Source organism: Protopterus annectens, chromosome 4.part1 (assembly GCF_019279795.1).
Source record: "Protopterus annectens isolate FY-2018-M chromosome 4.part1, PAN1.0, whole genome shotgun sequence".
Taxonomy (NCBI): Eukaryota; Metazoa; Chordata; order Ceratodontiformes; family Protopteridae; genus Protopterus; species Protopterus annectens.
This window is the reverse complement of record NC_056734.1, coordinates 434,196,786-434,221,667: the sequence shown is the minus strand read 5'-3', so window position 1 is coordinate 434,221,667 and position 24,882 is coordinate 434,196,786. Positions and strand designations below refer to the sequence as shown.

The 24,882-nt window shown below is 37.5% G+C and overlaps 1 protein-coding gene across 1 annotated transcript in view; it reads left to right on the top strand.

Annotated features, from left to right (window-relative positions):
• Positions 1–24,882, top strand: part of LOC122801219 (guanylate cyclase soluble subunit beta-2-like) — a 475,593-nt gene that overhangs the window by 117,318 nt on the left and 333,393 nt on the right. Inside the window, exons 7-8 of the mRNA XM_044070773.1 lie at positions 4,847–4,950; positions 5,204–5,420. Of these exons, the coding sequence (XP_043926708.1) occupies positions 4,847–4,950; positions 5,204–5,420 (321 nt within the window). The remainder of the gene's footprint in view (positions 1–4,846; positions 4,951–5,203; positions 5,421–24,882) is intronic.

Here is a 24,882-nt window from a genome sequence, read left to right as displayed (position 1 = left end):
CTCTCTATATTTTTCTTTCTCCCTTACCCTCTACATTTTAACATAGCCTTACTACCTTTATAGGTAGCCCCTTTTCTAAAAAAAATGTATATATCTAATTTTAAGGTTTTTTTACCTTATGTTTGTTGTGCTCAAACTTCCTGTAGCATTTTACAGTCCTTCCTGTCTGTTGTTGTTATTTTTCCAGTCATGGCTGAAAAGGAAAAAAACTCAAGTGGGGTTTAAGAAGTGTGCGAAATGTAGCCAAAAGATTCTTTTTCTGATGCCCACACTCTTTGCATCTACTCTCTAGGGCCTCTTTACTTACAAGAAAGTTGTGCGATCTGCCATGCCTTTAACCCCTGTGCTTTGGTAGACTTCAAAAATAAATTAATCTTAAAAGAACTTCTACCATCCTCCTTTGGTTATGCGATTTCTGGAGAATCATCTAAAAAATTGTCTAAATCATCTTTGAGATCTTCTTCAGTTTCATTGAGGACCTCAGAGAAAGTTTCTAACAGGCCTTCTTTGGATCCAGCAGTTTCTTCAGATCCATCCAAGAGGAAGAAAATTAAGTTGTGGGATCCGACCACCTCAGAACAGATTAAAGAAGAGTACCTCTTTGGATCGAATGGCTACTTCATATCTAAGTTCTCCAAAAACACAGGATTCATTGACTCTGAATACCTCTGATCCTACCACCTTTTTGGACACTCTACCTAGGACAAGGTACTCCCCATCTGCGGAGCCTTTCCCATCAAGGGTACCTTCTCCTTTTCTATAAAGACCGGACTGTCCCTCTAGGCAGTCCTCTCGCTCTTCTAGGAGACTCACAGTAGAAGATGTGGTGAGGGTAATGAGACAGATGCTTTTGGTGCAGAGCTTCCCAGTGGTTGTTTTGGCTCCTACACCTTTGACTCTTCCTCCTCTGACTCCCTCCATGGGTTTGGTGCCCTTGCTTCCAAGTCATCCAGGATTGCATGGATCTCGCCATACCCAGTAGAACCAAGATGCTCTCTTCCAAAAAAAGGAAGACAATCTGGTGGTCCCCTGCCATAAACAAACTCTATGACAGAAGGAGAAAACTGATGTGGAATAAGGTGAAGTCCCAAGACTGGAAAAACTCCCTTGTCAGCCTCAACAAAAAGTTGAGATCCCTCATCAAATCCTCTAAAGCTAGCTATGAAAACAGAATTGCATTAGATAGTAAAGACAACCACAAGGCCTTCTATAGTTATGTAAAGAATCTCCACAGCAATACCCAGATTTGCTCTGAGCTGCTGCACAATGGTACCTCCTATACCGAGCCAACAGATATTCCCAATATACTGGCCGACAGATTCAACTTTACCCCTCCCCCCAAAGGACCAATCACAATACCAGTAGATTTCCAGGCACCCAGTATTACTGCGCACAGGTTAAAACAGCACTGTCCAAGGCCAAGAATACAGCTTCTATGGGACCTGACAATATCCATGACTGTGTTCTACAGGAACTACAGAATGAACTGGCACCTCACCTGTGTACCCTGTTCAATCACAGCCTCACCTCAGGCTTTGTCCCTACTGAATGGCGCACTGCTGCAGTCATCCCTCTCCACAAAGGAGGAGTGACTACAGACCCTGGGAACTATAGCCCCATTAGACTGATGAGTCTGATATGCAAAGCTATGTAATGCATCATCATGGGCCTAATAAACAAGGATATAGGGAATCTCCAAACTCTGGATCCCACACAGTTTGGTTTTGTGAAGAGTAGATCATGCCTGCTGAACTTGATTGACTTCTTTGAGTCAGTCACCAGAGCTGTGGATGAAGGCAAGGTGGTTCATACAGCCTATCTTGATCTGGCCAAGGCTTTTGATACCATTCCCCACTCAGGAATCATAAAAGAACTCACTAAGCTAGGCATCAACCCTTATATCACTAGGTGGGTCGCAAAATGTCTCACAGATAGAACCCACAGTGTGAAAGTAGCTGACTCCAAGTCAGACTGCCTACCAGTCAGGAATGGAGTCCCACAGGGTTTGGTCCTGGGTGCTCTCCTGTTTGGTATCTACTTCTCTGAAGTCCAGGCCAACACGAAGGGAACTCTGGCTGACAAGGTTTGCAGACAATTGCAAGTTGGGGACTATTATTAACTCCCCAAGTTATGTTGATATCCTACAAAAAGACTTCACTGAGACCAATGACTGGTGTCAGAACAATGGCCTTAAAGTCAATGGCAAAAAATGTGTCATCATCCCCTTTGGGAAAAACTTAGTTCTCATGAATTACCACATCAATGGTAGTTCATTGAACACAGAAGGCGTTATAAGAGATATGGGAACACAGGTTGACAGCAACCTCTCTTTTGGCCACCACATTGCTTCTGTGGTCAGAAAGTCTTTCTATGTGGCACATCTCATTACTAAGGGTTTTACATCCAGGAAGAAAGAGGTCATTGTCTCCCTCTACTCTTCCCTCATTAGGCCAGTCATCAAGTACAATGCCCTATTTAGCATGTACCTCACTAGACACCTACAACAACTGGAGAGGCCACAAAAGTACCTGACAAAAAGGATCCTGGGCCTTAAACACTTGTCCTATGTGGACAGACTCAAAAAGCTCCAACTATTCTCTGTCTCTGATAGCCTACTTGGAGGCGATCTCTGCTTGACTTACAAAGCCATGTCTGACCCAGCTCTGTTAGAAATGCTACATCTAATGAAATCCCAATCCCTCCACACCACAAGCTCCACAGACCTCAACCTCATTACCACAGTCAACAGAATGTGCTGGAGGGACAGGTTCATAACCCAGAGACTGCCCATGTAATGGAATATACTTCCCATACAAGTCAAACAGAGCCCCTCACTGGCCCTCTTCAAGAGAAATCTTGAAGAGTGGATGGGAAATAGAAAATTCACCCTGGGGATCACTTCAGTGGCTCTACTCAACAGCGGCACTGGGTACTAAGGTTGGGTTGTACGATGCCAGGGTAATCCTATGGGCTAGGCTTGTAAAGGCTCCAGGGCCATTAGCCTAGTACACACCTATGAACCTATATGCAATACCCTCAGCTGCTATTTTAAGATATTCACCATGTAGATTATCAGGGGCAGTTGTTGTAAACTGCATTTGTTTAAGGTATTTTTGTTGGCATCTGTGGTAACTGGTTGGAAGGAGAAATGTTGAGGGAGGTTATTTGATTCTGTAGGAACCACAAGAGCTTGATTAGTCATCTGGTTGGGTAATGGCTCTACTGTCTGTGAAAAGCACTTATTGAATTGGTTAGCCATGGTATCATTTTATATCTGTGAATTTGGCATTGGTTGTGTATCTTGTCATGGATTTAATAGTTTATTGATTGATGACCAGAACATGTTTGGATTATTAATTAGTGTGTATGTTTTGGTAGGTTGAGTAACAGGTTTTCTGATCTTTGATGATAAGTTGTTTTGTTGAGTTTCTTAGTTGTCAGTATGCTAGCATAGTAGGAGCTGTTTTATTATAGTCCATACCTTCCATGCTTTGTCTCTTTGTTTCATGAGTTGTTCAGATGCTAAGGGACAGGATATGGTTGGCTTTGACTGTTTTTTTGTTTTTATTTTTTTTGGGGGGGTTAGTGTGTTTAGAATACCTAGGAAGATTTTGTTGAACTAAGAGACAGCATAATCTCTGGGGTGATTCTTTTGTGACTCCCAGTTAAGGAGATATAGTGTATTAATAAAAATGTCTTCATGAAATGTAGTAAGTTATCTTGCCAGTCACTAATGGTGTGTTTTGGGGCTGTTGCTCTGGTATCGTATGGTGTAGATTGGTAAGTGCTCACTTAGTCTGTCTGTCAGAGTTCCATGGGATAATATTTTATTTTGAGAGGATAAGGATACAGTTAAGACAGGGAGTAAAGAGAGTTTATTTAGAAAAAGTTGAAGTTGAATTGTAGAATAATAGATTGTGTTTAGTCTGTTGACTTATAGGTGATTTTGTATGTGTAAGTGTTTCAGAGTACAAGTGTGGAGAATAGTGATATGAACGAGGATGAATTGATGTGCTGGTGGTGGGGTCTTAACCAAGTAGAATAGGTATGGCTAAGGAAAGGTAGTAGAGCAAAAAGTACTGATTTAATTGTGTATGAATATAGAAAGATTGAGGTTAGAGGGTGTAAGCAGTACAGAGAGATGAGGGGAAGGCTGAAAGATATTATAGAGGAAAAAATGAGAGATAAATATTACTCTGTTTGTAGTATATGAGAAAAGATCACAGGAATGAATGGAAGAGGGAGTTTTGCTCATGAATGAGTTAGAAATAGTGATAGGGAGGGGTCTGAATAGGAGTGGATACAGTGATAACCTGTATGGCAGGAAGAAAGTATTAGCAATGATTATGCTAGTTGAGGATGACAAATGAGTATACTGTGACATATTTTATAGTTTTAGCAACACGGATGGTATTGCTATCATTACAGAAGAAAATGAAACAAAACAAACATTTCAAACCTCTTTCTGAAAACAAAAATAGAAAGAATGAAGCAAGAAAATAATAAACATTAAGAAAGGAAGCTTATTATGTTATTTAAAGTCACATAGGGTGATTCTCCTGGGACAAATGTGTACTTATTGACAAGCAAAGATTGAAAATGAGTTAACTTACTGAAATGTTAAAATGGATGTATGTTCCTTAGCTTTATTTGTGTTAAAGTGAAGCAAGACATCTTATGCTTCCATGTTATAATGTATTTTGTAATGTACTAGAATGTCATTCACTCCATCTTTTCTTTTTATCTATCTATTTTTTCCTTTTTTTGCAATGTGCTTTTTTATAGTGTGTGATACAATAATGCAGTATCCAACATGCCACATGTAAAATATTGGTTGTTTCTGCAGGTAGACTTTTAAGAGGATTTGAACCAGTCTATCCAGAGTCACTGTGGATAGATACAAAAACGTTTTGCAGTGCTTTCCCTTTTCATATTGTGTTTAACAAAGAGGTAAAATATATAGCTCTAATTTTTTTCTTTTACTTGCAAATTCTGACTTATTTATGATGTTACAGTTATTAGACGTGTTGTCTTAGTTACCATTTCAAACAATTGGAATTTAGAGTGCTGTCTTTCATTTTCATGTAGTTTTTACTACACTGACCATTAGTATTGGAAAATCCATGCAGTCATATCTAAAATGAACATTTCTTGTTGCAAGTTAATTTGTTAATTATGAATGAAATGTATTATTATTTTTAAGCTCAGGGTAAAGCAAGCTGGAGTAAAAATTCAAAGAATTGTGCCTGGTCTTCAAACCATGAACATTCATGTAGATCAGTACTTTGACATCATTCATCCAGAAGTGACTTTTACTATTTCAAGTGTGAGAAAATTCATTAACAGTCAGTTTGTTCTGAGGACTAAAAGGAAGATGATGCCAGCGTCATGGAAAAAATGTCCAATGTTAGAATTAAGAGGTAAGTGCCACAGTGTTTTGTATATCATTGTCATTATCACAGTGATGTGTCAGAGGAATTGTCACTAATTTTGATGGATTCTTTAAATCAGATACTGAACATTTTGAAACAGACGTAAATTATAATTTTGAGAAGAATAAAGTATATTAACTTTGTATTTTCTGTTCAATATTTGAAGTTTTGTGGAGTGTTTCTTCCCTGGCCTCCACTGAAAATGGGTTTCTGACCCAGTGAACTTTCCCGGTCAACAAATGTCAATAAATAAATATAAATAAATAAATAAATAATATATTTTACTAGGCGATGATACCATGTTTCTAGATTGCTGTCATAATGTGCTAGCCATCTGACCTGTGCCCTGCTTTCATTTTGACGTGACTATCCTCAGTTTGTATTTGTTGTATGTGACTTCTTAACGTAATGAAAATGCATTAATCTATTTAAGACACAGACCATTTCATCTGAAGCAGCATCTTCAACATCTAAGTCAACTCATAATGTCTTACAATGTACGAAGAGGCATCTCATTATGAAATATTCTTCATGGTAAATTCAGTAGCAGCAGTAATTGTTTTTTTTAAATAGTTCAACCTTTTATTAAAGTACTTCAATGAACAACATCAGCAAACGTTAGCAGTAATTAAAAAAGACAAAAAATAAACACAGTCAAGCAGTTCAAACTCCATAAACTAATATTTGACCAAATAGGTATATAATGTCAATTTTATGCATATAAAGTGAAACACAGCAACTAGCAACCAGTACCAGAACTTGGGTCCACCAAAGAAATTGTAAAACACAAAAAATGTAAAACAGGATCCAAGGATGACCAAAGAACTCCAAACTAAATCCATTTTTATTGTACAAATTGTAAAAGCATAAGTGCTTTCGTAGCAAAGCTACTTCATCAGATGCATGAAACTATTTAAAAATCAGTCCATTAAATACTCTAGTTGAAAAAATCACATGACTAACTAATTAACTCACTTAAAGACCTATGCCTTAAAATACACTCATTTAAAGATGTACACACATAAATGTATAGCCTTCTACAAATATAAACCATCTTAAATTACTCTATAAAACATAAGTACATACATAAATTTGTACAAAACCATGTACACACACACACACACACACACACATATATATATATATATATATATATATATATATACATAAATATACACATATATACTAAAAAATGTATACAAAAATATAAAAAATATATATAAAAAAAACACTATTATTGTGTATATTTATACAATGATGGTTCAAGACAAAAGCCAGATTATTTTCTGTTTAAAGGTCTGGCTTTCAGTTTAGGTCTCAGAGGTACTCTGTCATTCAGGCCATGGCCATGATCTCCATGTAATCTAACTATGCATTTGGCTTCTAACTGCTCAGTTTGATTCCTGATATCACCTTTCCTGATATTCTCATATATACGTCCTATTACCATAAATTTAAAGATATGAGATGCATCAGTATCTACAGTGTGTTTGGATAAAGCACTAACTATTACCTTTACCTTTATGGTAATAGTGTTCTTTAATCCTGTCTCTAAGCAATCTATCTGTCTTACCAATATAGCTTGTATGAAATTTTATATTGGTAAGACTGACAGATTGATTATTATGGTAATAGCATGTATATATGAGCATATCAGGAAAGGTGATATCAGGAATCAAACTGAGCAGTTAGAAGTCAAATGGATAGTTAGATTACGTGGAGATCATGGCCATGGCCTGAATGACAGAGTACCTCTGATACCTATATGCACATGGTTTTGTACAAATGTATGTATGTACTTATGCTTTATAGAGTAATTTAAGATGGTTTATATTTGTAGAAGGCTATACATTTATGTGTGTGTACATCTTTAAATGAGTGTATTTTAAGGCATAGGTCTTTAAGTAAGTTAATTAGTTAGTCATGTGATTTTTCAACTAGATATTTAATGGACTGATTTTTAAATAGTTTCATGCAGCTGATGAAGTAGCTTTGCTACAAAAGCACTTATGCTTTTACAATATGTACAATAAAAACAGATTTAGTTTGGAGTTCTTTGATCGTCCTTGGATCCTGCTCTACATTTTTGTGTTTTGCAATTTTATACATATGTTAATTTTCAGAATTGTTCCTACAATATTCTGTTAGAATAGCCATCTTTAAAATCTCTTCATGAGATGTCTCTTAAAGTATCTCACATCAGGTTTTAGTATTCCCTACTATATGGACTTAATGTCTCTTTGTTAAGATGTTTACCTATCTTTTCTCTTTTTTCACTTATTTATTTTACTCACCTCATGTAATCAATGCAGTCACCTTACAATATATCCATCATACATTTTTTTATCACCTCCTAACCCCTGTGTACCCATTTAGTGTCATATTTGTGCCTCTGCCTTCTCACTGTATTTTTCTCTTCCCTAAGCTGTATTTCAGTCATTAGTTCTTTAATCACCCCTACATGGGTGGTATTTCTGTTTCCATTGCCTAGAGATGACTTTTTTTCACAGCTTTGATAAACACCACTATCAGTTTTCTTTTGTACTACCATATCTTCCTCAGGATCTACTCCCTACAGCCACAATATTTTACTCCCTGCAAAACATCTGTGAATAATATTTCTTTAATGTCCTTCTTAAATTCTTACAAACTCTCCACAGTCTCAGAAGACACTCTGCCATGTGTATCATTCTCCCTTGGCACCTCCAACATAAACTGGTTAAATGTGTAAACCTATGTTTTAAATTTGCAGTAGTATAAGAATATTTTGAGAGGCATTTGCCCATAAAAATACAGAATCTTATACTTTTGGTGGCATACCTGGAGGGAATACATATCATCTTGCAGTTCTGTTTCCGTAACTACTTCTCCAGGGTTCTCTCCTATTCTCATTTTGGTGCCTGTTTTCCTTTCTTATATAACTCCTTTATCCTCCTATAGATTGAACTTACCATCCCTTTCTGCCTTGTCTACATTTTCTACCCTTTTGCCATCATTTCCCCCAACTGACTTTTATCTTCAGTGTCATCTGGCACAATTGTAAGTGTTTTTTTCTCTTCTAATAATGTCCATATATTCCTGCTTCCACACTTGTTTAGAATCAAACTTCCCCCATTCTAGTTACTCATTTCTTCTGCTTATCTAGTCACAGTGTCATATTTTCATTTGTTTTTTATCCACTTTATACAACTCATCACTCCCTTTCCAGTTTTGTGCTTGTCCTGTTGGAAGAATGAAGTTTATCCATTTAATCATCAGCTCATTTTTATCAGAGTAATGACAATCTAAGAATTAAGCTTGTTGTGAACATACTATTTCCATTAATATCCTCTTCTAGTCTGCTTCACAGACAGGATTTTGTAATTGATTAATTTGGACCTCTTAATAATATGATTTTGGATCAGGTACTCATTGGACCTCCCAATTCCTTAGGAACCGCTACTCTATCCCATGAGATCATAGGTCTAACTCCTTTCCATATAAAAGCCATCATCATATTTATGATTTCTGACTGTCATGTTTTCACTCAGAAACTGTTTTATTTATTTAGTGTATTTTATACCAATGGTGCAGTCCTTATGCATGGTGCACCTTTTATTTCCTCTTGACGGTTGACTCCTAAGTTCTCATATTGTAGCACTATAATATTATTCTACCTTTGAAGTGTACCTTATTTTTTTACAGCAGGAACACCAAGGGTTACATATCCGTTTATATACCAAAACTTCTTTTTGTTTTGGATATCACTATAGCTCACTTCTTCTCACTTTCCTTTTATTCAGATTGTTAATCCCCTTCTCATTTTGACTCTTCCCAATATTTGCACTTTCTTTAATATTTCTTATTTATCTCTCCTACTTCTAGTCTCAGCTCCCTTTCTTTTATGCCATTCAGTAATCCCATAACCTCTTCTATACTTTGTACTGCTGCCCACTTCCTTTTTATGTCTTTTAAGGTGTTAAGGCCAGCAATGTTATTATAAACATTTTATACCCATTCTTCATCAGCTGACCCACCCAATTCCAGTAGAAATCTATTTCCTGCCATTTCCACTCATATCACACTATTTTTTCAATCAGTTCCTTTAACATGTTATAGAATGTTTTCAATTTATCATACTTGCAAAAAAATGTGTTGCTTATCCCCCACCCCCACCCCCACACACTTTGGCAGCCCTTTAATGTTCCTCTTCCTGTTTCAAATTCTGGTGTTAGTCTTCCATTTATTAAAAAATGCTTTAGATCCTTCATATAATTTTTTCAGTAGCAATATGAATTCTTGTGGAAATCCCATTTTCCCCAATACATCCCACAAGTATTTCCAATGGATGCAATCAAATGCTTTCTTTGAATCTAGGCCTAAGAGTACCATGGTTGACTTCCTATCTATTGCTTCTGATTATATTATAATTGGTGTCATTTATATTGATCACTGCTGCAGTAGTGTAAGCTATATGGGTTCTATGATGGAAGAATATAACAGCCGGCCAGCTTCCAAAGCTTCAGGGCACCTTCCGCATCTCCCAAACCATTAGTCAGCTCAAGCTAAGCTGTCTAAAAAGACAGGCTTGGGCAACAAGCCCTTCAGAGCTTTCCTACCACCAAAGAGTATGCTGCTCTGAGGCTTTCAAGGAATGACAGCCAGCTTGTGCTCTTCTTTTGCTGGGCATATAAGTTAGTTCCCTTTGGGGAAAAAATTCTTATTTAAAAAAATTGTTTGATAATACTTTCCTGTTTAGGAAAGTTGTTTTAAAGCTGTTCTTTAATGGACTGTCACAAGACTCTATTGTACTTTTAAATAGGAGCTCTCTTTTTCCTGTCAGTTTAAAAGTTGTTTGAAGTATTTTAAAAACGTTTTTTCTGTGAAAAAATTGTGTTTATTTTACTTTTTGGGTATGGAAAGTTGTTCTAAAGTGCTTTTTAGTGTATTATTTTGTGAAAAAAGTTACTTTGAAAGACTTTAAATAGTTACTGGCTTTCACTGCTTGTTTTCCCTGAGATGGAACAAACTGAACAAACTGTTGGTCCCATGGATGGTCCTTCTTTGATCCACAAAAAGAAAAAGTGAAAATGTTAAACAAACAGTCTTTGCCAGCACAATAGACTGGCAGTTTGCCTCAGCCACAGGTGGGTGACTCTGCTGTGGCCACTAGTTGTACCTCAGACCACTCATCTTTTACCCTGGTTGCCTATGGTGTAGTACCTACAGCTGATATGGTCTGGATGTTTGCCAATTCTTCTGTGGCTGTTGGGGTTCTCTCAGTGGTCAGGGGAGAGCCACACTTGCCAGTCCTTGGAGAGGGAGCAAGGAAGCCTTCCCCTTTTTGTCAGGATGTTGTGCCTGTCCCTGGGGAGCAAGGAAGCCTTCCCCCTTTTGTTAGAATGTTGTGCCTATCCCTGGGGAGGCTGCTCTTGTCATTAATAACACTGTTTGCCCTGCTTCTCTTGTTAAAAAAGAAACAGAAAATTAAAGATGAGTGTACTTCTCCTCAGATATCTTTGGACATGAGTGATTTACTGGGTTGCTATAACATGATTTTCAGAATTTTGAATTGTCAGGCTCATTTAAGATTTGTTCTGACTGTGAAAGTATGAAGTATTTTTTGTCTGCAGTTTTTTCTTGTGAGGAAAAATCTGCTTTCAATAATTTAATTTCTTCTATTGTACAAGTCATTATTCATTGTTTATAGTGTGTGCATGATTCAGATGGCACTTCTTCAAGGGTTTTGGCCACTGATATTGTGTTGACGACTTTGGCTGCATTCTCAGAACATCCCAGATGATGATGTTAAAAATGAAATTTTAAAATATCCTTTGGATAGAGATTAAGTTTTTGCCCTTCTGCTGCAGTGTCATCAAAAAGTGTGATGAAAGGGGTAAGTTGATATAGTGAATCTGTAAGATTTTTCAGACCTCCTTTTCCAAATTAACTAAGAGATTGTTTAAAACCTCATCCAATTTTAGCAAAAAACAAAGTAAACAGTTCAACAAAATGGAGGTAAACAGACTTTCAAGAAGAAGGGACAAGGGGGTTCCAAAAATAATTCAGGACCCCCTCCCCCAAAACCAAGGACAGTCTAACAAGTCTAAATTACTGTTTAAGGGACTTTGTCTCCTTCCTCCACTCTGGCAGTCCATTTTTACCTTCCAGAAAGTCTGAATTTCCACTTTTCTCTTTGGCAAAAGATAGCTCCAGGCAACTGGGTTATGAATATCACTATTCATCAGTTACAGGTGACGGTGGGAAAAATTCCTCCTTTTCAGGGGGTAAGCCCGCATTTCCTGGGCCACTCTCTTTTTATTTCCACCTGTCTTTGCACCATATGCTGTCTCAAGACTGACAGAACCATATGTTTTTCATATTGCTCACTGCTGCTGTAGCCTTAGCTATATGGGCTACATCCTGCCAAGGATATAACAGCTGGCCAGCTTCCAAAGCTTCAGGGCACCTTCAACATTCCCAAACTGTCTTGCAGCTTGCGCTGAACTGAGTTTTCCTGCTGCAAAAAAAGTATGTTCCTTTGAGGCTTTTGAGGATCGAAGGTCGGATTGTGTTTTCCATTGCAGAGTAGATAAGTTCCCTTTGGGAAAACAAAATCCATTTTCTTATGTTTACTGATGTTTTATTACTTTCCTCTTCAGGAAAGTTATTTTTAAAGCTAGGAGTATTGCATTTTAATGGACTGTCTTGAGACTGTAATATACTTTAAAATGGAGCACTCCTTTTTTTTCATCACTTTAAAAAGTAGTGTAAATTAACTGATTACATATTTTCTGTGGCAAAAATTGTGTTTATTTTTCCATTGTGGGGCTGCCATAGTATTTGAATTAGCTTTTTATTGTGATTTTTCTGTCAAAAAAAAATGTTTTCTGGACTAATAGTTTTACTGGCATTTGTTGCTTGTATTCCCCAGGAAAGAGGTGCCATTTTCAGCTTGTCCATGGAACAGATTGTTGGTCCCATATTGGTCCTTCTTCCATCCCTAAAAAGAAGAAACAGCCTTTGCCACCACAGCAGGCTAGCAGTTTGCCTCAATTGCTTTTGGGTGACTCTGCTATGGCCATTTATTGTACCTCAGACCAGTCATCTTTTACCCAAAACCCATTAAACATGCAGTGTGTAAAAGGCAGACGCCCAGACTCCACAGGTGGTATCCAAATTGTGTAAAATACTCCTCTGTAAAACTAGTGTCACCCAGCAGTGAAAATAGTGTAAATAAAAACTTTATAACTTTATTATTTATCAATGAATGTATTTCAATACAACCAGTACTAACGTTAAGAGCTGCTAAATTGTAAAAACATTTTTGTGACAAACTTTCTATACAGTGCATGTGATTTTTTATTCTTTCATCTTAATGGTATTAATCGAGCTTCTTTTGGCTACCTAGCCACATTTTGGTTTTTACAAAACAGTTTTTTTTTCTAAAAAAAAACAATTTCTGAAAAACAATTCCCAAACTACAATGTTCATATTATTTGCATTTTTAATCTGTACAAAAAATAACATTTTGTGTATTAGTTTTTAACTTTCTTAAACTTAAGTTTTAAGGTTTGTTCTCTGTATATGCCTTAACTATTGTGCTATAGGAAATTACAGATGTTCTGTGCCATTAAGAAACTTAATTAGGTTTTCAGTGGAGGCTATTTAAACCAATTTGAATCCCAATCAGTCAGTTCTGAGGAAGTCCATGAAAAATTTTCCTTGTGGGGTTTTCTTTTTCTCTGAGACTGTTGCTAGAATGTTCTAGTGTTTTCAGTGGGAGAGCACTGATATTTCTCAGTCCCTCAGAAAATACAATGGGTTTTACAGCAGGATTTTCCAGAACCAACATCCATTCCTCCTGTCCTGCTTCCTTTAGCGGATGTGTGTCTTACTGCCTACAGTTTTCCTGATAAAAAAAGCAGATAGGATGTATAAACTTAGTCAGTTTTTTTAATTTTTATACATTATTCCCAAACCTGACCCAGCAGCTATAGCCTTAGTTGACTCCACTACTACTAAGCACTTAGTTAATTGCAATCCTACTCTTTCTAATAAGGATGGGGGAATTATTGATAGATATGGGAAAAAAAGTATATACTTCTGCAACTTTGAAAATTCTTAGGTTCATATGTTAAAGTCTGTTCTGACACTGTGAAAGTATGATGAATGAGGAATACAGAGTGTGAGGAAGTGTAGAATGAGGAGGAATGAGGAGTATGAGGAATGTTTTATCTGCAGTTTCTTCATGTGAAGAAAATCTGCTTTAAATAACTTATTTTCTTCTGTTGCTCAGGTCACTACTCATTGTTTGTGGTGTGTGTGTGTATGGCTCTTCTTCTTCAAGGGCTATGGCCACTGGTACTGTTTTAAGGAGTCTTGCTTGGCTGCATTCCAGTGGCGGATGGTGACTTCAAATCAAAGGGGGGCTGCAGGAGACAGCTGAATGGGTGGGGCCAATGGGAAGGAGTGTGGCTAACCAGAAAGGGGTGGAGCTATGCTAAAAAACGCAAAAACTGGGATTTTAATTAAATACGCTACCCTGGGTGCCACTGCCAAACCATCATTATGAGAGTCCAATCAACACAAAATGAATTGTAGAAGAAAAAAAATATTTCCATGCATTGGCTACATGACAGTTTATTTAATATCTAGATGGAAAGAAAAAGGTTGCGAGGCATGAAAAAATAAATTACTTTTTAAAAACATACCAGTCAAAATAAAGTATAAAAAAACAAGCAGCACTCAACTCAAACCACTTTTTCTTGCACTGCAGTTCTTATTATAATTTATATTCAGCTTTATAAAAGTACCAAGTAACATGATGAAAGTAGCAATGCTCCTTGTTAAAATGTTTCTTATCCAAAAAAGACCTGCTTCCTGACAACAACTATCTACTTGTTTCATGGGGAAAACATGATCAAAGTAAAAAATGAACAGCAAACAAGAAACAAGCTCAAGATAAATTGCTTAAAGGATTACTGGACAGGTTATGGATCACACATGATAGATTGCCATTCTGTTTAGTTTATGGGTAAAGCCTGCAAAGATGACTGCAAGTCTCCAACAAATGTAATGAGCTTCTGAAAATACTGCAATCCTGTCCTTTATTACAAATACTGTCATATGCATTTCAATACCTAAGGCTTATACGCTATCTAGTTATGCAAATATTCTCTGCATGGCAACAATGAAAAGCCTTTCAATGTTGGTAATTATTTAACAATATGCTTATTAAAGCTTATTTGCATTTTACAGTCTCAGAGAAGCTTACCTGATGGTCATTAAAGCATTGCTACTTAAACACAGAGCAACAGGCACTGCAATGACATGCATTTTCTGAATAAGAAGCATAAATCAACAGTATAAAAATTATTTATTTATTTATTTTATTTTATTTTATTTTACATTTGTTGGACCGGCTAGTCCAACAACTATATGTCCATTTTTTCAGTGGGCGGGGAGAAAAACTCAAGGTCATAGTTAGATTAACAAAAAACAAAACATTGATGTTGTTATATATACTACTGATTAATACATATACAATATACAACCTATAACAAGTGAGTAACAATTAAATACACTGTACTTACAGACCAAATAAGAAAAAAAGAATTATTAAATGATTTAACAAGGTTTAGATTAGAATAGCCAGAAGGGGAGGGGAAGAGGAGGGCTTTTGGTTTTTTTTGGTTTTGGGTTGAGAGCTGAGAGAGAGGGAGGTACCACTGGGACAATAGCCTAGTCTGGACAGGAGCAAGGGGCATAACCATGGCTCTCAAGTATAAGTATGCTCTGATTAAATTGGAGTGCAAGTAGCATAAGTCTTAGGTTGTTAGGTTGTTTGTTACGTTTCGTTTGCCAATGGAATTGGCATGCATCATCATATACAGCATTACATTAATAGATTGACTTAGACAATGGTCCTTACTGAGAGAAGACTGAAGACCTGAGGTTGGAGGTTGGGTTGTAGAGTAGGTTGTGAGTGAGGAGTATTACCTAGTAAAAATATGACAGTAAACCAGAACATTCTGCAGAATCAAGCACAGATGAAAAGCCACTGTAGTGCTTGGGTTTACCTTGGATGGGAGGGGATACTCTGCACATTTACACTGCAAAACTGCTCCTTGCCTTGCTTCAACACATCCAGAGTCACTACGTGGGGGAGTGGGGTGCAACAAATATGTCACAATTTGAAATGTCACTGGCTGACGGTGATGGCCCTGACACATTTGTCATACCTGTCAGCCTCAGAGCAAGAAATCTGGACATAGCTATAAACAGAAGTGGGACAAAGGCCCAAAAAATAAGGACAATTTTTAAATATTACTCTTCTAAACTTAGAAAGATAATAGAATAGTAGGTATTGCATTAGTATGAATTTTCTGAAGGGTATGAAATCTGAATCTCAAATGTCAGTCATTATGTTCTAACTTCAGTCTTTAATGATTTGCCAATAATTTGCCAGAAAACCACAATTTTATGAAAAATGCACCAAAAAATGTGATGCAAAAATATAAAATTGTCACACAATACAGCTGGGAACCTGTCAAAGAAGGGACACTTTGTTAATACTAATACTGTTAACTTGAGCAGCTGACAAAATAAGATAATCTACATACATTTCTGAAATTAAAAGTAATCTATAATTCTAATCATTACAATTATTTATTAATTGTAAGCCCTCCATGTTTTCTTCCAAATTTGTCATTTTGCAGAGGGATTATTAGGGGGAAAGCAACATTTTGAGCCAAAATCAGAGACAGTTGAGAGGTTTGGATATACCTAATTCTATAAAATGATTTATTTGCACGTACCTCTTATTCTCTTAATGCAGGAAATCTGGACAAGGCCAAATATATTGGGGGAACATACAAACAGTACTAAAAAATGTTCTTGTATGAACTTAGTCAGTTGACAGAACAACAGGTCTTGCTTTAGCATGCATTTTTCTGAAGAGTATGAAGTCTTAAACTCAATGTCTGTCATTATTTACTGACCTCATTCCTAAATGATTTGCCAGAAAACCACAAATTTTATGAGGAACAAACAAAAATAAGCATAAATCTATTCATTCTGCAAAAATCTGGACAATTAAGAGGTATAGTTCAGTTCAGCTGGGGCTGTTTGAGTTTGCTGCCCTTCTCCCTTCACAAAATCAAGGTCAAATGGGGCCTCCCGCTGCTGCTATTTCAATGTCCCATTACATGGCTATTTCACGCCATTTACCATAAACACTATAATGTGCATACTGCTTTACTTCTACGATGATTTGGATTTCATTTAAAAGTTTTATTTTACATTTTACAGCACAAAGACTAATAGACATCTGCTAAACAAAGCAATGCACAATGAAAATAGACTTAGCATTCAAACTTCTCTGCCCTTGAAACTCACATTTATTGAAACAGCATTGAAACCCACATTCAAAGAAAATACATCTGGCCAGTGGCAGATAAAGATGAACTTTGGGCTGTTTTCAAATCATAGGCCCCTTGCACAGGAAACATACATGTGTTCTTTGATACACCTTCCTGATTGTGTTAAATTATATTCCTTGTATAATACAGAACAGTTGTTAGAGGGTATTTTAAATTTATTGTTTTGAACATTTTTCCAGTAAACAATGAAACAAAATGCATGCACTAATAATGACAAAACTGCCTAATTCTGAACATTTCCATCATAAAAGTCTACTCAAACTTCTACACTCCACCAGTATCAGTAAATATGCACAATCTCTGCAGAAGTAAAAGTCATTTAAATAATTCCACACTAAAGAGTTCTGTAACTAATGAAGATGTTGCTACTAGCAAACAACTTTATATTTTATTGTTTCATCTACAAATAAAATGCCTGTTGCCATTGAGGAGTAAATTACCTATGTTACAATAAAAAATAAGCTAGTAATATTGCAATAGGGAATGGATGACAAACTAACAGGTTCATCGTTACTAGGTATCTCCACCAAAGAGGACATTCTCAGGACTGCACCATCCACTGCCTTTAAAAGTACAACACAGTACAGTATCAGCAATGCATATATAGTACACTACCTATCGTGCTATTAACAATACAATCAGACTCAGCATAAGCAGCATTAAACTTCTTTTCAAGCTCTCAGCTCCTTGTAAAATCCACTCAACACTCAACTGTAACTCTCAGCTTTGAAGCACAAGAAATCTGGAAAAAGCCAAAATTTATTTGTGGGGGGAACAAAAGCTGAAAAACTAGGGACACATTTTAAACATTGCTTGAATATCTTGGAAAGTTGCTAGAATAAAATGCTGTGTTACCACTATGCATTTTACTGCCAAGTCTTGAACCCTGGACCCTATGCACTACAGTCAGAGCAACATACCACCATGCCAAATTAGCTGTTTCTTGAAAAACACGTAGACTGAAACTTAAATGGTTATTATTTAGTGAATTCAGTTCTCACCATAGCTCTCAACCTCTTAGCACAAAACAGATAGACAAAGCCAATAATGGGAGAATACAGCTCCCAAACATATTCAGTGAATTCAGTTCTTACCATAGCTCTCAACTTCTTAGCACAAAAAAAACAGACAAAGTCAATAATGGGGGAATACAGCACCAAAAATAGGGACAAATTTCAAATATTAATATTATAAACAGAAAATTGCTAGAGTAAAAGGTTTTGTGTTACCATGTACTTTCTGAAGAATATGAAGTCTGAAATTCAAATGCCTGTCATTACTCAAAATCTAGAAAACCACAAATTTCACAAGAACAACAATAATAGGCAAACATTTCACAAGTGGTGGTGGGTAGAGAAATCAATCTCTTGCTACAGGCCCCCAAGGTACAGGGTTTGAGTCTAGCTACCAGGTATATTTAACTGGGGCATCTCCAAGTTCATCCATTCCTGCAGTACAGCTCCATTGCTGCAAAGTCCATTCAAAGCCCTTCCTGCAGTAAAATCCACAACATTCATCCATTCAAAGCCCTTTTTTACTTCAGTAAAATCCACACTCAATGCTGCAAGTAAAGCCTGCAAGAGCAAGTCTTTCCCCTCCCATGAGAGCAAGCTGCTACCCAGCCTGCAGACATTGCAGTCCAATCCCTTTCCAGTCTATGCAGTTGTAACTGCATAAACATCTGGAATCTCTGCTTTTGAATGCTGTCCTCCTAATCTAGACTACTGGTGAGACAGTCCAGATTCTGTGCGCATGCTCCAGACTGGTTCATCAGCAGTCCGGATATTGGGAAATGCTGTGAGTGCGCATACACGACTTTCAGGGACTCGCGTTTGTTTTACTTTTCTTTTTCTTTTTTACTTTTATTTTCTTTTTCTTTTTTTACAGCTGGGGGGCTGCAGTCCTGCAGCCCAATAGCACAAACTGCCCCTGCTGCATTCACAAAATCTTTCAGGTGATATAAAAATGAGATTTTAAATTTTCCTTCAATAGAGATTTAATGTTTGGCCCCTCTGCTGCAGAGGTGATTGAAAAGTGTGATGAAAGGGGCAAGCTGATTCAGTGATTCTCTAAGATTTTTCAGCCCTCCTTTTCCAAAATTTTCAAGGGAATGTCTTTCTCCTCATTCAGTTTTGGAAAAAAAAAACAGAATAAACAGTCCAAACATAATTCAGGTAGACAGATGTTTAAGAAGAAGGAGTGGCAAGGGGTTCCAAAAAGAAGTTTCTAACCTCCCAAAACCAACAACAGTCCAAAAAATTTGAATGACTATTCAAGAGACCTTGTGACCACCCCCCATGCCCCTTTGTGTTCCAGTAAGTCTGAATCTCCATGTTTCTCTTTGGCAGCAGATTGTTGCAGACAAATGGGTTCTGAGAATCATTCTCTAGGGTTACAGATGCCAGTGGGAGGAAATTCTTCCTTTTCAGGAAGTCATTCCTTATCCTGCAGATCAGACACTTTTGCTTCCACCTGTTCTTCATCAAATGCTGTCTCAAGGAGTGATACAACCAGGTGGGGAAGGGGTTTTATTCAAGGATGTTCCATGTGCAAAAGAAAGAAAATGTTTGGAGACCAGTTCTGGATCTTCCTTAACTAAACCTGTTTGTGACAGTGCCCACATTCAAAATAATGTCACTTCACAACCTGCTACCTCTTCCTTCTCTTTCAAGTTTAATGGTAACACTAGACTTAAAAGATGCCTATACTCACATACCTATTCATCCATACTTTAGGTCTTTCTTAAGGTTTTGTGTGTCTGGATCACATTATCAGTTCTATGCTCTACCTTTTGGACTATACACTGCACCAAGAGTATTCACAAAGAGTGTGGCTCCAGTCACAGCTCATTATAGGCTACAGGGTATCCACATTTTTCCATATTTAGATGACTTGCTTACCTTTGCAGTGTCTTATTCAAAATGTTAGGAATCTCTCTCTCTCTCAGGTGAAAGATGTATTGCACAAGCTGGGATTCCAAGAGAACATTCAAAAGTCTTTCTTGATTCTGTCACACAGGATTGTGTTCCTGAGATGTCAGCTAGACACATCAGTTCAAAGAGCTTTTCCTCCACAGGAAAAACTAGATCTTCATATTGATCTATTTCTAAGGTTTTCCACTCAGACTTTGAACATTGCAAGGGAATACCTCAGGATTTTGGGTCTCATGACATCTATGATTCTCATGATACTGCTGACAAGACTCCAGATGAGAAAGATAGAGTGGTATCTGAAATTTCTTTGGTCCCAGCATCAACGCCATTTATATTTTCAGATCCTAGTGCTGGGGTTTTTCAGAAGATAATATTTTTTGGTGGAGACAACAGATACTCCTAAATCCAGGTCTCCCCTTTTCCCTCCCTGCTCCAAAGCAGTCAGTCACCACAGACACTTCAAACTTTGCTTAGGGAACACTTTCAGGAGGGATAAAAGTGCAGAGGGTGTAAGACACCAGGGACAGAAGCAAGCATTTAAAAATCAAGGAAATGCTTGGCCTTATCAAGGCACTTAAATCTCTAAACTATCTTTAGTCCAATGGACCTCTTCAAGTGGTTAAAGATAATACCACAGTCATATGGTACATCGAAAAGTAAGGGGGAACCAGGTCTTACCCCTTTACAGACTAGCCAGGTTAGCTTGAGATATATCTTCACAGCATAATCTGACTGTACAGGCATCCTGCATTCTGCCAGAGCAAAATGTTGTGGCAGACAAGCTAAGCAGGACCAGGGTAAACCTCATGAATGGAAGCTAGATCAGGGGATCTTCCAAGATTTGATGCATCTGTGGGGAGTTCCTCAAGTAGACCTCTTTGCCTCGTCTCTGAATAATCAACTGGCACAATTCTGTTCTAGGATGCCATATAAGAAGGCCTGGAAGACAGATGGATTTTTCTTTTCTTTCCTTTGGACAGGAAAGTTCCTGTATGCCTTTCCACCTTTCCATTAATATCCAGGGTACTTCTGAAGATTCAGAAGGAATCTCCCAAGATAATTGTGGTGAATCCCTTCTGGCCCAGGCAACAGTGGATCTCCCTTCTTTAGGAAATGGCCAGGGCAATTACCAAAATCTTCTTCACAGACTGGTTCTACTCACACAAGAACAGGTGTGTTTGATATACCCCAACATCAATCATCTTCAACTGACTGCCTGGATGATAGAGTCTTAATTCCATTTAGGCTGTTATTTTCTGAGGATGTGCAGCAGGTATTAATGGAAGAAAGAAAGCCTACTACTAGAAAATCATATATTGGCAAATGGAAAACATTTTCTAGTTGGTGCCAACAACATAACCAGCACCCATTTAGGGCTAGTTGTTCTCCAATTTTACAATGTTTGTGTGAGGTACTATCACCTATTATGGCCTTTCTTATTGCTCTGTCATGGTTCATTTAATGGCTATTTTAGCATGTCTGCCCATGGAGTCTCCTCTTTCAAGGCATTCTCATATCAAAATATTCTTGAAAGTGGATTTGCATAAGAGGCTTTCAAGTAAACTGGTGACCCCCCCCCCTTTGAAATCTTAATTTTGTTTACAGAAGCTAAAACTTGCTCCATTTGAACCAACTAATCTGAGTGACTTGAGGTTCATAACATGGAAAACAGTTTTACTGATTACTCTAACCTCTGCAAGAAGGGTATCTCAGTTGCAAGCTCTTATGGTGCATCAACCTTACCTCGTTTTCCATAGGTGCAGGGCTTGTTTGAGAACTAATCCTTCTTTTATGCCTAAAGTGGTATCTGCATTTACTTTAAGTCAAACTATCCATTTCCCTGTTTTTCCTTCCTGAACCTAAAAAATAAGGAAAAAAGGATACTGCATACCTTGGATGTCCATAGACAACTCAGGTACGTTCTTGAAAGAACGCAGTCTTTCAGATCTTTGGATCAATTTATTTGCTTATGAAGGTAACAAGAAAGGACAATTTGTGTCAAAACAGACTGTTTCCAAATGGTTGTCTAGGGCTACTACCTTTTGCTATACTTACCATTACAAATCTATATCAGGATGGGTCAAGACCCACTCTACCAGGGCCTTGGCTTCTTCTAAGGCTTTTTGGAAAGGATTGCATTCTAGAAGTATTCTAGAAGCTGCTGCTTGGTCCTCTGTACATACTTTTACAAAGCATTATAAACTTGATTTGTTCTTTAGGTCTAGTTCAAGTTTTGCTACGAATATACTTCAGGGGGCTCCTGGACCTTCTCCTTCCACTTTCCAAATATAGTTAGCCATGGTAATCTACCCATATAGCTAAGGCTACTGCAGCAGTGATCAATATGAAGAGCATAGTACAGTTGTGTAAGTTGTACTTACCATACCATACTTACCATAACAGTAGTGTTCAAATGATCACTGCTGCAGTAGCTGCTCCCTCCCATCCCCCTTGTTTTTTTTTTTTACACCAGGGTGTGGACATTTATTTTTGTTGTTATTTCTAGTATTGTCTTTTCAAGGCTTAGCCTCCCTCTCAGTGCTGGCAGGAAAGATCTGAAGGGCTTTGTGCTTAAACTTGTATTTTAGACAGTTCAACTTGAGCTACTTGACAATTTGAGTGTGTGGAAGGTGCCCTGAAGCTTTGGAAGCTGGCTGACTGTTATATCCTTTGCAGTGATCATTTGAACATATAATGTTATTGTAAGTTAAACTTATTCAGCAATACTTTCCAGTGGAGAAAGGCTTTTACTGAAGGATAATTTTAGTACCAAAGAAAGAAAATGCTTGGAGACCAGTTCATATCTTTCTTTCCTAGACCTATTTAAGATAGTGCCCAAGTTCAGAATGCTGTCACTTCATAACCTGCTACCTGTACTTCCTCATTTAAGTTTCCTGGTAACTCTTGGTTTAGAAGATGCTTATCATCACATTCCTATTCATCCAGACTTCATGCATTTCTTAATATTTTGTATGTCTGGATCATACTATAATTTCTTTACCTTAACATTTGGACTTCCCACTGTACCAAGAGTGTTCACAAACTGTCTAGCTCTGGTTATAATTCATTGCAGTTTACAGGGTATCCACATTTTTCCATATTTAGATGACTTGCTTATCTTTACAGAGTCTTTTTCAAAGCTTCAGAAATCCCCCTCTTGGGTGAGAGATCTCTAACACAACTGGGATTCCTAAGGAAAATTCAATCAACTCTCTGATTTATCTTTGGTTCCAGGGACCTCTTTAAGTTGTTGCAGACAATCCCACAGTCATGGGGTACATCAACAAGCATAGGGGATCAGACCATACCCACTCTGCAGACTGGTCATGTTAGCTTGGGATATAGTTTCACAGCACAGTTTTACTCTACAGGTATTCTGCATTCTCAGAACAAAATTTTATGGCAGACAAGTTGAGCAGTACAAGGGCAGACCCTCATGAATGGAAACTAGATTAGGGATCTTCCAAGATTTGATCCATCTGTGGGAGTTCCTCAAGTAGACCTATTTGACTCCTTTCCAAAAAATCAGCTGGCATGATTCTTCTCGAAAACTCCATTCAAGAAGGCCGTGAAGGCAAATGCTTTTTCTTCTCCTTCAGCAGGAATGTTCTTTTATGTTTTTACATCCTTTCCAGTAATATCCACTTCACTTCTGAAGATTCAGAAGGAATCCCCAAGATCATTGTGGAGACTACCTTCTGGCCTAGGCAACAGTGCTTCTCCCTTTCTTTTTAAATGGCCAGGGGTAATTACCTTAATCTTCTTCATGGACTGGATCTACTCGCAAAAGAATTTTGGTGTTTGATACACCCTGAACCCAATCAACTTCATTTGACTGCCTCAGTGATAAGGTCTTAATTCCCTTTAGGTACCTTTGACTGAGGACTTGCAGCAGATACTAATGGAAGAAAATAAACCACTATTAGAAAATCATATATTAGCAAATAAAAAAAGGTTTTCTAGTTAGTGTCAACAACATAACCAACATCCATTCAGGGCTAGTTGTTATTTGGTTTTACAATATTTGCATGAATTATTATCCTATGGCCTTTCTTTTTCCTCTATCAAGATTCATTTATCATCCATTTTAGCATGTCCGCCTATGGATTCTCCTCTTTCAATGCATTCTCTTGTCAATAGGGGCCTCCAAGAAAACTGGTGGCTCCTCCTTGGGTTCTTAATTTTGTGTTAGAGAAGCTAACACATACTCTGTTTGAACCAGCTAATCTTAATGACTTGAGGTTGTCAACATGAAAAACAGTTTTACTGATTACTCTGACCTTTGCAAGGAGGGTGTCTGAGTGTCAGTCTCTTATGGTGAGTCAGCCTAATCTCATTTCCATAGAGACAGGTTTTCTTTGAGAACTAATCCTTCTTTTATGCTTAGGATGGCATCCTGAATTTACTTTAAGCCAAACTATTCATCTTCCCATTTTCTTTCCTGAGCCCAAAATATGGGGGAAAGGATACTCTGTAACTTGGATGTCCACAGACAACTAAGTTAGTCTTGACAAAATTAAATCTTTCATATTTTTAGGTCAATTGTTAATTTCTTGTGAAGGTAAGAAGAAGGTATAACCTGTATCGAATCAGAGTATTTCCAAATGGTTGTCTAAGGCCATTAGCTTTTGTTATACTCACCACAACAAAACTATTCCAGGCAAGGTCTAGACCCACTCTACCAGGACCTTTGCTTCATATATGACTTTTTGTAATGGGTTGGATACTAGAAATATTCTAGAAGCTGCTTCTTGGCCCTCAATATATACTTTTACAAAGCACTATAGGATTGATTCCTTCTCTAGGTCTAGATTAGGCTTTGCAAGGCCCATTCCCCATGGGCTCCTTGACTGCCCTCCTTCCACCTCCCAGATGTACTAAGCTAGGGTAATCTACCCATATAACTAAGGTTACTGCAGCAGTGATTAATATGACAAACACAGTAAAGCTGTGCAAGTAAACTTTGAAAGATCATTGTTGCAGTAGCAGCCACTCTGTCCCATCCATCCCCCTTGTTTTGTATGCCGGGGTATGGTTACTTTTTTCTTCCTTTCATTGTACTTTCAGGGCTTAGCCTCTCTCTCTCTCTCTTTT